Raw genomic sequence first — 13,433 nt, 5'->3', positions numbered from 1 at the left:
TGAGATTGGGAAGATTGGGGGGGGGGGGGGGGGGGGGGGGGGTAAATGTTCAATTGTTGATATCTTTGTGTAGAAATAATGGATGACGAGGTCATTCGAATTGACGCTTTTCCCCGCTTGATGACCCCCCTTCCTCCGCGATGTGTTCTTGTTTCTCTTATCTCTGCCTTTCTTGATGATCGTGTTTTGCCTATCTTGGTGGTTTGTTCCGCCTTTTTAGCTCATACTCTAGCGTCCAGACATGACCCAAACCTCTGCCTCGAAAGCATCCAGTTCAGCCATACGCTTTTCATGACACGCAAGTTTGATCAAACCGCAGAACTCCTTGCTGGTGGTCTCAAGGTAAAGACGGTCGAGTTGATCGACAGTAAAAGCTTTGAGCCGGGCCTTGATATCCTCGAGCTTCTCGGTTTGGGCGGTAATTTGATCAGGTGTGCGCATATTTACTAGTCTGGCTTGCGCGAGCGCTCCGTACATGTCCTGATTTGAGGGATTGTAGGGCGGTTCGGCTTCTTCTTCGTTCAAGGTGGCACTGGAGTAGTCGGGTAGTTCTTCGTCATTGGCGTCGTTGTTGTAGCCATCGGGAAGCTCTTCGTCATCAGCGCTGTATATACCTGTTAGCTAGATTGACAGCCCAAAGTGGGCAACAACAGCTCACCCATCAAAGTACTGCTCAGCATTGTAGCCGTCGTCAAAGTCCTGCTCCAAGGATTCAATACCAGAGGCAGTCATTGTGTTCCACTGCCGATGTGTTGTAGGAAGCGAAAAGAGGAGATGGATGGAGTGAAGATAAACAGGGCAGACAGAAGCAAGTTGTGCAAGAAGAAGACAAAAACAAAGACAAGCAAGAGAGGAAGTTGTGAATTGAGAATAGGTCGAAGTGGATGTGAATGTTTATGTCAATGTAAGGATGCCGAAGTGAATGCAAGAACGGACGTGAGAAGCGGCACATGCGCCTATTGCGTAGGCTAAAGTAGAGGTCGATAGCGAGATCAATCACCACCACCTTCAGATGAATATCTCGGAGCATCACCGAGAGAGACCTCCCTAGCACAAACCTTTCACTCTACTATCATATTTCCAGAAGTTCACCAATCTTCCGGGTGAATCGGTTGGCTGGCGTAGCGGGAGAGTTTGAAGTCAAAGTGCTTCCTCACCCTCGGAGGACTCACATGTACGCGCTAGGCCACTTGTTCGAATTCCCATAGAGTCAGAGGTCCCAGTAATCCTTGCAGACAACACAATTATGACGAAAGGAAACTTCCACCGAGGTGTTCTTCAGTACTTTCTCTTCCCTCTCCAGGCTCAGGCTCACTGGAGGGGTCTCTGTTTTGCCAAATTTGGCGTGTTGTTTGTTTGTCTTTGACATGACTTGCTTGTCGTGTGTCTTTCTGATCCTTACTTTGATGTTGGTTGTTATGATTCCAGACATCGACGAATTGTTCCACTTTCACGAAGGGAAGCGAGTTCGAGTTGTAAACAGGTATTAGTGTTCTTGCAGTGTAGCATTTTGGTATCTTTAAATCATCTCTTCCTACTCGTCGGACACACAGAAAGCCTTGAACTCTGACCAGGCCTTCTCGAGGTCGTCGTTGATGATGACCTTGTCAAAGACACCAGGAGTCTTTGCGAACTCGAGCTCGTTCTTGGCCTGTGCAAGGCGCTGGGTGATGGCGTCCTCAGTGTCGGTAGCACGGCCACGAAGACGTGACTCGAGGATGTCGAGGGATGGCGGTTGGAGGGAGAGGTAGCGGGCGTTGAGGTTGGTCTTCTTTACTTGCTTGACACCCTGTGATAATAGAGATCAGAGCTTATTCCTGAGAGAGAGAGCTGAGATCAAACGGTCATCCATACCTCCATCTCAATGTCCAGGATGCAGGTGCGGTCCTTCTGGGCGACGTCCTTGACAGCCTGGACGCTGGTGCCGTAGTAGTTGCTGCCGAATTGGGCGTGCTCGATGAAGCCTCCCTGGTCGACCAGGCTCAAAAAGTCCTCCTTGGTAACAAAGTGGTACTCGACACCATTCTGCTCGGAGCCTCTGGGTTGGCGGGTAGTGTCTTGTGCATACTATCAGTCTCCAATGTTGATCAAGGAGATGAGATTGACATGTTCGTACGAGAGATGGAGAAACCGAAGCGATCAGGGTAGTCTTTGAGCAAACGGTTCAAGTGGGTCGATTTGCCAGAGCCAGAGGGCCCGGAGATGACGATGGGACGGTTGGTCTTTTCTGGAACGTGTGATTCATGTCAACCAGTGGCTCTGATATGGCGTGTGTAGCGGTGATATGGACGGACCGATGGGAAACATTCTGGCGGTGGTATATGATCTCGACACGGACTGAGTAGTTTTGGAGAGGAAGGAGCGACGGAACATGAAACAAGGAATCAGACCTTCTAGAATGTCAACATGTTCTCGTCGCATGTGAAATCTAGGGGTGCCTTCTTATCTTATCTCTTGGCCACATAGTGCGGGGACTAGTGTCGTTGGCTCCTTCCAATACAGGAGCCGCATTCCGGCATCCGTCCAAATTTTGATGATGCTATTCATTCTATACGTCGCATGCACAACTATCCAATCATGGCAACACTAACAGGCGCCCAGTAAGATCCTCTTGATATAAGATGTTCTAGTGGTACTGATAACTGGGTCGCAGAGTGTCGAGATCAGACCTCAACGGATCACCACAATCATCACGCGCTTCTTCACCAGATCTCGAAACACTGGAGCGGCTAGGCGCAAACTTGCAATTCGAGATAGTCGACAAATCACCTCAAATCTTGGAAACAATCGAAAATCCGGAAGACGAGGAGGAGGAAGTCGAGTTCCAGCTGTTTGCGCCCACGAAACCCTCCACCGATGCATCGGCCCCGGCTCCCGTTCCTCAAAAGATTCGCATTCGAACACCGTCGGAAGAGATTAGAGAACCTGGAATTATCGGTACTGGACGTCCATCGAGCTACTATCATACTGGGGGGGTTGATCCGATACGCGCCAAAGAATATGAGATTGCAGCCGTGACTGGTGCAGACGTGATAGCCATGTCAAAGCAACCATGTCCTGGATGTGCATATCCTTGGAAGGTTGTCAATATCCCTGCGTCACAAGCAAAGGCAGCTCTCGCAGCCGAAGCATCACAAAATCCGGTAGCCGAAGCCTTCCTTCCTGACGTACCAAAGAAACGCACACGCATGGGCAAGAAGGATAGAACAAAAAAGAGAGCAAAGATGGCAGCTCTCAAGGCCAAAAAGGAGGAGGAAAGCAAGTCAAAGGAAGAGAAGGAGAGACTGGATCGCGAGAAGAGGGCCAGAAGAAACAGAGAGAAGAAGTTCAAGAAGAGAGCAAGGGACAAGGCCAAGAAAGTTGCTGGCAAAGAAGGAGATGACGCTGGTGCAGATGACGACTCTGATGACGAGAGTGATGTAGATGTCGAGATGGCTTCATGAACCTAGGCTGGATCGATCCGCACCAACTCCTTATATGACATTTGTCGCCAGCACAAACCAACCGAGATCGTAAGACACCTGCTCCAATGAGATGGCCCACGGAACTCTCCACGAAGCCACCAGAATGAGACGCCAGATGGTTTTTAGACAAGTCCCGCGACAAAGCACATTCGGCAGAGGTTTCGATGAACAGCGATGAGACGGCTAGACCAGCAGGTCTGTCATCAAGACCTGTGGCTACGCTCCTGCGACGAAATGTCGACACCGATCGTTCGGAAGCCACGTTCAGAAATACTCTTTCTTCCACAAGGGATAACTATAGCCAGATTATTGCTGTCCTACTGCAACACTGCGACGAGATCGGATCGCAGACTTTGCTTGCGTTGTGCTCTCTGAAGGATCTACCAGGAGACAGCCCTACAAGATTGCTCCACTTCTTTGGCGAGAGCAAACCTTCTAGGTCGATGCATAGTCTGAGTGTCTCTCATCCTAGAGCACCCACGCATGACCTTCCATGCCAATCCGTAGATCAAGTATAAATAACATCCACCCCCCATTTCTCATCATCTCACAATCATCAGAACTCACACAAGATGACAAGCATGAGTTCCGCCCCAGACCCCAACGATCACGACGATCGAGTTGTCAAAATCAACCTTGGCGACCCAATGTACGAGCAATGGCACGGGTCATATACCAACCGGCGATGACTACACCTTCCCACCCCCTGCCGACTTCTTGAAGCTGCTCAGCAGACACTTCAACCGCAAGCTAGAGACTGATGCCACTCTACGCCAGGAGTTTGGTCTACGCTACCAAGGTCAGTCAAGACCCACCTCACATCAACCAAAACCAGCCCTCTAACACAAAATCTACACAGGCGCCAAAGTTGAATTCATCAATCTCCCCACTGGCTACACCGTTACCAAGAAAAGACGCGGCAACGATCAATCCACCTCAGACTATGAGATTTGCGGTCACTTTGCCTTGCGCAATCGCTTCTTCAACTCTGCTCCTCAGTTTTTGGAGCATGCTGTTGGGATCATGAAGTTGCATTTGGTGGATTGGCTTCAATTGACTCCGGGTGGGCAAGCTTCGGAAGCTGATGGGTTGGAGTGTAAGTGTGTGCTTTGCAAGAGTCCTACTGCTGAGATGGATTGGGTGAAGAGGAAGGGGGATAAGAAGGTTGTGGGTGGGTAGTTGGGTTTCTTATACTCATGATATTGCGTTTGGATCGGGTTTGTTCGGAGCAAATTTTTCGAATGGTCGGTTCTGCATCATGGTAGTGAGAAACTCGGTGGTTCTGTTTCTGAATGTCTGTGGGTAGTCCCCCCTGACTTTTCCGATCATGACGTTCATTCCGCTGGCCACGAGGGAGATTGAGCAGGTTATAGTTTAGCCCAGGATGGCTGCCTAGACTGCTCGGATTTGCTCGCTCAACTTATGTAAGCAGCCTCTCTCTCTCTGCTCGCCTATAAATGCCTCCTCCTCGTCGCAATTGTTCTTTCTTCTTCCCACCTACTTCCTCTTCCGCAATTTCCTAATCTCCTCTCTCGCCCCATCGCTTCTACTGGTCTGAGGACTGGTAAGTGAAGGGGAAATCATGGTTTCAGAAGTGTATGCTTGGAGGAGAGGATATAGGCCATGATGCGTAAGCCATTGACGTGTAGTATTTGCTGTAGGATACACTATGATCTCTCATGTACCAATCTACCAAACTTCCACACCTGATCCACTTGCAATCGTTGTCCATCGCCATCGACTTCTTCAGATAATACAAGCAAGTCAGCGTCAGCATCCGCCTCCAAACATCCCTTCACACCTTCCATCCCCAACATCTTAGATGGGGTGATGGTAACAGCCCTCACAGCTTCGGGTATGCTCGCATTCGACCAATTTAGGAAATTGTTCACACAATCCAATAATGTCGCGCAGCCACCAGCAATCTTGTCCGTGCCTTCAAGAGTGAGGTTCGATCCCTTCTTGATAATGCTATCGCCATTCGTCCAGTTGTATGTGCCATCGGGCAGACCGGCGAGACTCATGGCATCGGTAACTAGAATCATGCCCTCGGGGTGTGCGGCATATGCGATCTTGACGGTTGTAGGGTGGAGATGTATTCCATCAGCGATGACGCCGAAGAAAGGAGTGTGTGTTGATGGATGGCCCAGGATGCCGAAGACACCTGGGTTACGGTGATGTAATGGCTTCATGGCGTTGAAGAGATGTGTGATCATACCAGCGCCAGCGGCTACAGCTGCAGATGCTTCTTCATAAGTGGCTTCTGTGTGGCCAATGCTGAAAATGATGTCGCGTTGCACGATCTCAGGGATGATTGAGGTCATGTTGCCAACTTCGGGGGCGGCGGTCAATTTCTTGATGTTGGGAATGTTGTGGGCACCATAGCAGGCTTCGAGGTCGGCGAAGGAGGATGCTGATTGCAGGACTTCAGGACTGTGTATGCCGTTCTTGGTTGGGCTGAGGAAAGGACCTTCGACGTGGGCGCCTAATGACTCTGCACCTTCATCCGCATCGCGGTCTGCACCCGAGGGACCGAGGTATGGCAGGGCGCTGTGATAAAGCTCTGGCTTCTGACTGGTGATGGTAGGTAGATATGATGTAAGGCCCGTTCCAATCAATCTTCTGTTCAGCTCCTTGAGGCCTTTGCGATAGGAGATGGGGTCTTGTGGTGCTTGCGAGAAGTCAAAACCGAATGCGCCATTGAATTGTACATCGATGAATCCGGGAGACACAATGCGACCGCCGAGGTCAATGACCTCATCTGGTGCTGCTTGATGTTCATAGAAGACTTCTTGGCTATGTAAGATGCGACCCGTTACAGAAGAGAGCCAGAGATCCTCTTCGACCAATGTGTTGCCTTTGATCAGTCGACATCCGGTCAGGCGAGTGATGCCGCTTCTCGGCCGTTCGGGTGATACAGCTGCTGGCATTTTGACTTGGTCGACAGCGGGCGGTGATATGTGTAGCGGGGGTTTTGTTGTTGGCTAGCTTGTGAAAGGTGCGATCTGCTGGGAGTGGGGTTTCTTTGAGGGAGGGGAAAAGTACAGGTATTGAGGAGGATATCAAGACCTGGTTAAGGACAAATTACTGAGATAGCGAGATCGGCGACCTACCAATGATACGCATGAGAAAGCTACATCTTGCTGAAGCTCCATGACGAGATTACAGATACTTTGGTCCACACGCCCTCCATCAGTTTTGATAGCCTGATGCTGCTGTAACCTTGATGGCCCGGCTGATTAAAAGCAATCTGCCCGATAAGGAATGGCAGCAAAATGTAACATGCAACAGAAGCTTGATGGAGACTTGAGAGCTCGAGTAAGATAGCCGACTAGTCCACGTGGGGCGGACGAAGTTTGGCGACTATCGACGTGATTTTTCTGTCAGTTGCAGGGCGTTCTGATCAAATTGCTACATGGAGTGGTATCCGACAAGAAGAAGGAACGATGACCCAGATGTCGTCTGGAAGCGCGTCGGCGAGCACGGACTCCCCGGGCGTGTCAATTGGCCGGTGTGGGGAAGGCCAGGGCGAGGTTACATCCACCCAGCTCGTTGCTTATCATTACGAAAGCACGTTTCGTTACCACTCCACAAAATGAACTGGTGGTTGTCGGATGCCACGCTGTGTCGTCAACTCGTGAATTAGCACCGCTACCGTATCTCGGATCCCGTTCGGCAAGCCCTACTCACGGCTTCTGGTTGTGACTCTCGGCGCGTGGGACGCATGTCATCGTAGAAGATACCAAATCATGGGGACTTCCGACGCTAATTCGTCGAGCGGGCTCTGGGAGAACATGGACAGGTAAATTGCCATAGTCCGTTTGGTTGAGCATGCGACCATGCACCAAGTGCAGTCTGCTAATCATGGCGTGTCTACCAGAGCCCTGGGCCAATTGTTTATGATGGTAAGGCTGACTGTCAAGATGTTTCCAGACTAGTGTTGACTTTTTGCATGTAGGGCTTTGATGGAACTGCAGTGACTCCTCAAATACGTACTCTTATACAGGAACATCATCTTGGGTCCATCCTTCTGACAGCCAAGAATTTGAAGTGTAAGTAGGTCATTTCCTTTTTGGGCTATCGCTAGGTGGTCACTCCCTATTGCGTACACTGTAGGGCCGCGTGTCTCTTCGCAGCCGCGGTGATATCTACAAAGCTCAGCTGGGGAGTGGCAACGAACATGCGTAATGAGGCTCCTAGTTCCGTGTCTCTCGAGTACAGTGTGTCCTAGAGTCGCCTCACTGGTCTGAAGCAGATGGAACAAATGCACCGATAAGTTGGTCAAAATACATACTGACACCTATCTCAGCCGCTGAAGATACAAGCGCCCTTGTCTACGAACTTCAAAAGTGTGCTTTCGATGCCGGACATCCGGTGCCTCTACTTATCGGCATCGATCAAGAAAATGGAGGTGTCAACTCTCTGTTCGATGATATCTTCATCCGACAGTACCCATCAGCTATGGGTATCGCTGCGTCAGGAGACCCCGATCTTGCATACAAAGTTGCAAAGGCAAGTGCAGAGGAGATTTCTGCCTGCGGAGTCAACTGGATCATGGGACCTTGTTTGGACGTCCTCACCAACACTCGTAATCAGCCGCTAGGGGTGCGTACTACTGGTGATGATCCAGTGCAATGTTCAGAGTACGGAGTGGCGTTCATGAAAGGTTACCAAGAAGCCGGCATTGCGACTATGGGCAAACACTTCCCCTCGTACGGCAACCTCGAATTTTTGGGATCGTCGTTGGATGTGCCTACGATTACTGAGTCGTTGGAACAGTTGAGCTTGAGCGCTCTGATACCGTTTCGCGATGCCATCAAGCAAGGGCTCGACTCTATTATGGTTGGTGGTTGTGCGATGTCATCAGCCGGATTGAATGTCATGCACGCCTGTCTCTCCGATCGAGTTGTCGACGGACTGCTAAGGAAAGAACTCGGATTTGATGGTGTTGTCGTCAGTGAGTGTCTCGAGATGGACTCACTCTGCCAGAATATCGGTGTCAACGGTGGTACAGTCATGGCCGCCAACGCTGGTTGCGATATTCTGTTACTCTGCAGGTCATTTCAACATCAGCTTGAAGCTATCAACGGCATGAAAGTTGGCTTAGACAACTGTATGATCACCACAGACAGGGTTCGTCGGTCACTTAACAGGGTACTGGCCATGAAGTCAAGATGTACATCTTGGGAGAAGGCCTTGAATCCGCCAGGCATCAGTCTTTTGTCGCGACTGCAGCCATCACATACTTTCCTGTCCACCACAGCATACAATTCGAGTATCACTGTCGTGCGAGACCAGAATGGATACTTGCCTCTGACCAACATCATTGAGCCAGAGGAAGAGCTGCTTCTGCTTACTCCTCTAGTCAAACCACTAGCTGCATCCGCAGCCTCTCGAGCACTGTCATCCCATACTTCCGTTGACTCCCCGGAACCACAATGGGAACGAGGCAATCCAGGATTGAGTGGTGAGAGAGTGTTCAGGGAGCTCGGACGATCTCTTGCCCGTCAAAGAACAGGCAGAGTACTGCATACCAGCTATACAGCAAATGGCGTCCGACCTCAACACGAAAGTCTGATCAACAGAGCAAGCGCCGTCATCGTCGTCACAGCAGACGCAAATAGAAACATGTATCAGAACGGATTCACAAAACACGTCTCCATGATCTGTAACATGCAATATACAGCCGGTGGCGATAAAAAGATAAAGCCACTCATAGTCGTGGCAGTCAGTTCACCCTACGACTTTTCCACAGACACATCAATCGGGACGTATGTCTGCACATACGACTTTACAGAAACAGCATTGGTATCCCTAGTCAGAGTACTTCATGGCGATATCAACCCTACAGGTTCACTCCCCGGCACAATCAGCCGCAGCGAAAAACTCACACAATCAAAAACACACTGGCTCGTGGAGATCTTCAATGAGGAGCGAGATGGCCTAGCCCTCGATACCCTGATCAAAGAGATCACAGACTGGTCAGCGCCAAACCAGCGCTCGGAACTAAAAGCCGCAACCTCAAACTCCTTCCTGCTCCGTCAGCAAAATGTCCTGGAAACCCACTTCGTGGTCAGAAATAGCAGTACGTCGGCATTATACGGCTTTTGCTCGACCTACTTCTTCAAATCTACAGGCACTGGAGCGATAGGCGCACTATTCGTCGATCCAGGAAGACGAAAACTCTCCATCGGCCAAAGTCTACACGATCGCGCCATTCGTACTCTCCTGCAACGAGAAGGTATAAAGCGCTTCCAACTAGGCTCAAGACTCCCCAGTATCTACCTCGGCATCCCCTCCGACCACGGCTCCGAGCGCAAACGTCTACGCGGCTGGTTCGCAAATCTAGGCTGGAACACCGCACTCTCCCGCCCTGTATGCAGTATGGTAATGCGCAATCTACCCTCTTGGTCCCCTCCCGAGGGAATGGCGCAATCTCTGCAAAGCGCAGGAGCGGAATTTGATCTCGTGAGGGGTTGGGAACATAGTAGAGCTGTTCTCGATCACATAAAGACGAACAACCGTCAAGGCCTTGCAGAGGTTTATAAATTGGCGCTCACAGATGCCAATTCTTGTGGTATTGTGCGTGCGACACGGCCGGAAGATGGGAGTATTGTGGGTACGGTGGTGTTGTATAACAATGCTTCTGCATTGGCGGAGTTTGTGCCTGCGCTCAAGGATGAAGGGGCGGAGGATGGGGGTGTGGGTGGTGGTGTTAGTTCGCCAGTCGTTTCTCCTTCGGCGGGTGAGTACGCGACCATTTTGCAGAGCTTAATCTTGTTGGGTGTCAAGCAAGTCAAGAAACAAGGGTGTGCTTCTTGTGTGCTTGATTACATGGATGGAGATGGTAATTTTGATGGGTTGTCGGCTATGGGTTTTGAGACTATGCATACGTTCGAAGAGGTTAGTTGTGATGCTGCGACTATCACTAGGGCGAAATGAGATGGATGGTTCAAAGTGAATGTGGAGTAAAGGTTTATAGTGCTATCGGAATCCAACAACCATTTTGTTATTATGCAAAGTATCAGTTCCTATGACTTCGACGAGCTCAATAAAGACGCGACTCCCTGAATTCTCGATTGTCTACCTAGTAAGCCGTGAAGGGGGATCGCATCGGTGAAACAAGGGTAGTGAGTAGTAGTCAGTCCGGCATCCGAATCGGAAAGGGCCGCGGGGTAGGGCAGACGACATGGTCAGAGCCAAGCCCAGCATTGCTCCTCATTGCGCTAGCCTGCGATTCAACGACGGGCTTCCCGTCTCGATTCGCTGATTGAGACGTCAGAAAAAGTCGCCATTGATCGGAGACGAGCTTCCTGTCAGGTACTTCTCCGCCTCCATAGCCTTATGCATCTGCTCTTTGTAGGCCTTGATGTGTCTCTCAGCATGATTACGTGCGTCTTCGTCGACCTCGTTTGATAGACTGCGATGCAGAATTAGTGATTACGGTGGACCACACACGATATGGCTCAACATACAACTTCAAAGTGGTGGGCTCCTGGAGCTTGCAATAGCCACAAAGACCAGGGTCGATGGCCTTGTCGTCGACGACGTGGTTGAAGGGTAGAAGTGTGTGATCATGGATCTGTCCATCGGCTTCTCTGAATACCTCACATTTACACAGAGTGTGGGGAGTGCGGAAGAGAGGCAGACTATGCGCGATCAGGAGGAGAAATGGCGGGCGTGGTCATCAAGACTCACGCATCGTCACCAGTGGCGCAATCGACGCAGGCGTGTGGATTTGGGGGGGCCGGTATTGGCAGTGTTGACGTTGGACTGAGCCTTAGCGGCGGGTGTGGAGCTTGACGACATTGTGCAGCGATGTCGAGGTTGATGTTGTCAAGGAAGTCGAAACTCGAGAAGAGCTACGCTTTTATGTCGTCTGCAACACTCCGAGAGTGAGTGTGAGAGTGACGGTGAAGCACAAAGGTCGTGTTGTGGCGTTGTGTTAGAGCCAGTCAACAGTGATGTAATTGTCGTTTGACGAGTGTGAGCACGGCGAAGCCGAAAGGTTGAGTTGGAGCCAGTGAACAGTGCTTCGAAGGTCTTTTCAGCGGGTGTGAGCACGAGTATCATCTACTCAGCCCACGTCTTCACTGAAATAGCGTTTATTTTTTAGACGACTTAGACGGTCACGAGCTTTGTTCTCAGGCAGTGGGTTAATGTGATGAACGACGTGGGGGCGATACACAGCATCGACGGGAGGTTGCCAATCGTCCAAGCTCAGCGGGAAGTATTCGTAAAGCAGATCTGCACTCTCATCTGGACTGCTACCAACCTGTAAGGCAAAGGCAGAGGGCGTGCTCGCGGCGCGATTCGGAGCTACACGCTTGCTCAAATGCCCATTCCTTGGCGGACTCATAGAGGCTTGCTTAGGTTCCTCCTCCTCCGTCAACGACAGCTTTTGTGGTACTTGAGGTGGGGCAGGCATGGTTGATGGTTGGCGAACCAGGTCTGGAGATGAGACGGCGTAGTCCTTGGGCTCCGAAAGACGTGCAGTAGGGGGTCTCGCTGTCATGGCGTTTTGTTGGAAGCCATTGTTAAAGAGTGCAGGCATCTGGAAGTCTGCAGGATCGAAAGTTGTAATGACAGGAGCTTCGTTCATGGGCATATTGACTACGCTGCTGCGAGATGGTTTCCTAGCATGACCATGATCTGCTTGCGATGGTACACGCGGCCTTGGAACTGCTGTGGTAGGCTTCTTTGCCTGCGTTCCGTTTCCAGTGAGCAGGATGTCTTTTCTTGATTGAAAATTCCTAGGACTGCGACCTCTGACTACGATAGGATTCGATTTGGAATGGCAAATGGTAACTTTTCCTCCAGTCGCAAGAGTGGCCACAACCTTGAGATGCACAATGAAGTGCTGCTGTAGCTCTTTCCTTCTGCCGTTGTTCGCTGTGGCGCTACGGAATTGCAAACGTTTCCAATGGAAGGGGAATGTTGCAAAGTTGGAATCTCCCTCTTGAGCAGCCGAAAGGTCCAGCGATATTGACGGTGGTTCCTTCTCGGCCCTTTCTTCGGCGGTTGAGTTACCATTTGGCGGCGTCTTCCAAGGAACACAAATGATCTTTGTAATGCTCCCTTCGGCAGACTCTGTTGCAGAGATGATGACCTCTTGAGTTACGATAGGGATCTGTTTCGTCTGCTCGGTGACAATGTTGCGAAGCGCTCGTGGGACCATGACACTGCCCGAGACCTGGAAGATGTTGCGGCGATAGCACATCAACTCGGCATTGTCTGTTGGTTTGGCCCAAGCCGAATTATCGGTGAAGAAGAGACCTAACAGATCGGCGTTCAAGCTCACCGAGACCTGGCGATAGTTGTAATCTAGCAAGGCATACTCGTACTCGGGCGGCGTGAATTTCAGGTATTTATGGCCTTGTTCTATAGCTATCTCTTTTGCGTCTTGCGCATCTTGAGCATCTTGGGTCCCTGTTTCGGCGATGGTCTCAAAGGCTCCGACAGCGTCGGAGAAAGCGTCGTCGAAGGTGCTGGAAAAGCGCTTGAGCGATGGCGTCGTTTGTGGCGGTGGTAGTCCATAGTACTCGTCTCTGTCATGACGATAGTTAGCGGGAATGTGACAGCAGTACAGAGGGTGTCGGAGTTACAGTACCCAGGGTAGATGGTCTGCGAGTCGTAGGTAGAGTATTGTTCCATGAAATCATTAGGCATCATCATCATGTTCCCGTACATGTTTGGAGGGGGGTTCACGTTGTCGGACGTGTCAAAGTTTGTGGCCATATAGGTCATGGATATCGGGTCGAAACCCTCCATTATTGCGTCCGGTAGTCCTGTATTCGCGAATGCGATACGACTGTCCAAAATTGCGAGTGACTCCGGGTAGGGATGGAGTATGCGACCAGGAGTTATCGTCGGTCCTGCAGAGCGTATTCAGTGTCGCGAGAGGGCATCAAGTCCAGTCACGGCAGTATCGACCACCGAGGCAGCGTAAATTAGGAAGTCGCGGTTTGC

General features: G+C 50.7%; 7 protein-coding genes across 7 annotated transcripts; 3 read left to right on the top strand and 4 right to left on the bottom strand.

Annotated features, from left to right (window-relative positions):
* Window positions 1–228: 228 nt before the first annotated feature.
* AUEXF2481DRAFT_33244 (uncharacterized protein) lies at window positions 229–732 on the bottom strand (the record flags this gene model as incomplete). Its single annotated transcript, XM_013484286.1, has 2 exons — window positions 229–604; window positions 659–732. The coding sequence occupies 2 exons, from the start codon at window positions 730–732 to the stop codon at window positions 229–231; spliced, it is 450 nt and encodes a 149-aa protein (XP_013339740.1).
* Window positions 733–1,534: 802 nt separating this feature from the next.
* Window positions 1,535–2,307, bottom strand: AUEXF2481DRAFT_8717 (uncharacterized protein; the record flags this gene model as incomplete). The annotated part of the gene is made up of 4 exons (XM_013484265.1): window positions 1,535–1,789; window positions 1,855–2,057; window positions 2,117–2,227; window positions 2,295–2,307. The coding sequence occupies 4 exons, from the start codon at window positions 2,305–2,307 to the stop codon at window positions 1,535–1,537; spliced, it is 582 nt and encodes a 193-aa protein (XP_013339719.1).
* A 270-nt stretch (window positions 2,308–2,577) lies between these two features.
* On the top strand, window positions 2,578–3,443 carry AUEXF2481DRAFT_8716 (uncharacterized protein; the record flags this gene model as incomplete). Its single annotated transcript, XM_013484264.1, has 2 exons — window positions 2,578–2,600; window positions 2,654–3,443. The coding sequence occupies 2 exons, from the start codon at window positions 2,578–2,580 to the stop codon at window positions 3,441–3,443; spliced, it is 813 nt and encodes a 270-aa protein (XP_013339718.1).
* A 593-nt stretch (window positions 3,444–4,036) lies between these two features.
* On the top strand, window positions 4,037–4,643 carry AUEXF2481DRAFT_33241 (uncharacterized protein; the record flags this gene model as incomplete). Its single annotated transcript, XM_013484285.1, has 3 exons — window positions 4,037–4,131; window positions 4,196–4,263; window positions 4,324–4,643. The coding sequence occupies 3 exons, from the start codon at window positions 4,037–4,039 to the stop codon at window positions 4,641–4,643; spliced, it is 483 nt and encodes a 160-aa protein (XP_013339739.1).
* A 445-nt stretch (window positions 4,644–5,088) lies between these two features.
* On the bottom strand, window positions 5,089–6,875 carry AUEXF2481DRAFT_44285 (carbohydrate esterase family 9 protein). Its single transcript, XM_013484297.1, has one exon. The coding sequence runs from the start codon at window positions 6,392–6,394 to the stop codon at window positions 5,132–5,134; it is 1,263 nt and encodes a 420-aa protein (XP_013339751.1). The 5' UTR covers window positions 6,395–6,875; the 3' UTR covers window positions 5,089–5,131.
* Window positions 6,876–7,303: 428 nt separating this feature from the next.
* AUEXF2481DRAFT_70111 (glycoside hydrolase family 3 protein) lies at window positions 7,304–10,406 on the top strand (the record flags this gene model as incomplete). The annotated part of the gene is made up of 3 exons (XM_013484314.1): window positions 7,304–7,369; window positions 7,423–7,516; window positions 7,774–10,406. 3 exons carry the CDS (start codon window positions 7,304–7,306, stop codon window positions 10,404–10,406), a joined length of 2,793 nt encoding a protein of 930 aa, XP_013339768.1.
* Window positions 10,407–11,541: 1,135 nt separating this feature from the next.
* Window positions 11,542–13,235, bottom strand: AUEXF2481DRAFT_33237 (uncharacterized protein; the record flags this gene model as incomplete). The annotated part of the gene is made up of 2 exons (XM_013484284.1): window positions 11,542–13,012; window positions 13,075–13,235. The coding sequence occupies 2 exons, from the start codon at window positions 13,233–13,235 to the stop codon at window positions 11,542–11,544; spliced, it is 1,632 nt and encodes a 543-aa protein (XP_013339738.1).
* Window positions 13,236–13,433: the final 198 nt, after the last annotated feature.

This window comes from Aureobasidium subglaciale (assembly GCF_000721755.1).
Source record: "Aureobasidium subglaciale EXF-2481 unplaced genomic scaffold scaffold_31, whole genome shotgun sequence".
Taxonomy (NCBI): domain Eukaryota; kingdom Fungi; phylum Ascomycota; class Dothideomycetes; order Dothideales; family Saccotheciaceae; genus Aureobasidium; species Aureobasidium subglaciale.
Note: the sequence above shows the minus strand (reverse complement) of the source record. Positions and strands in the feature narration are given on the sequence as shown.

Bases quoted from the DNA above. Each gene is read 5' to 3' on its own strand.
- AUEXF2481DRAFT_44285 (XM_013484297.1), bottom strand. From the start codon at position 6,394: ATGCCAGCAGCTGTATCACCCGAACGGCCGAGAAGCGGCATCACTCGC.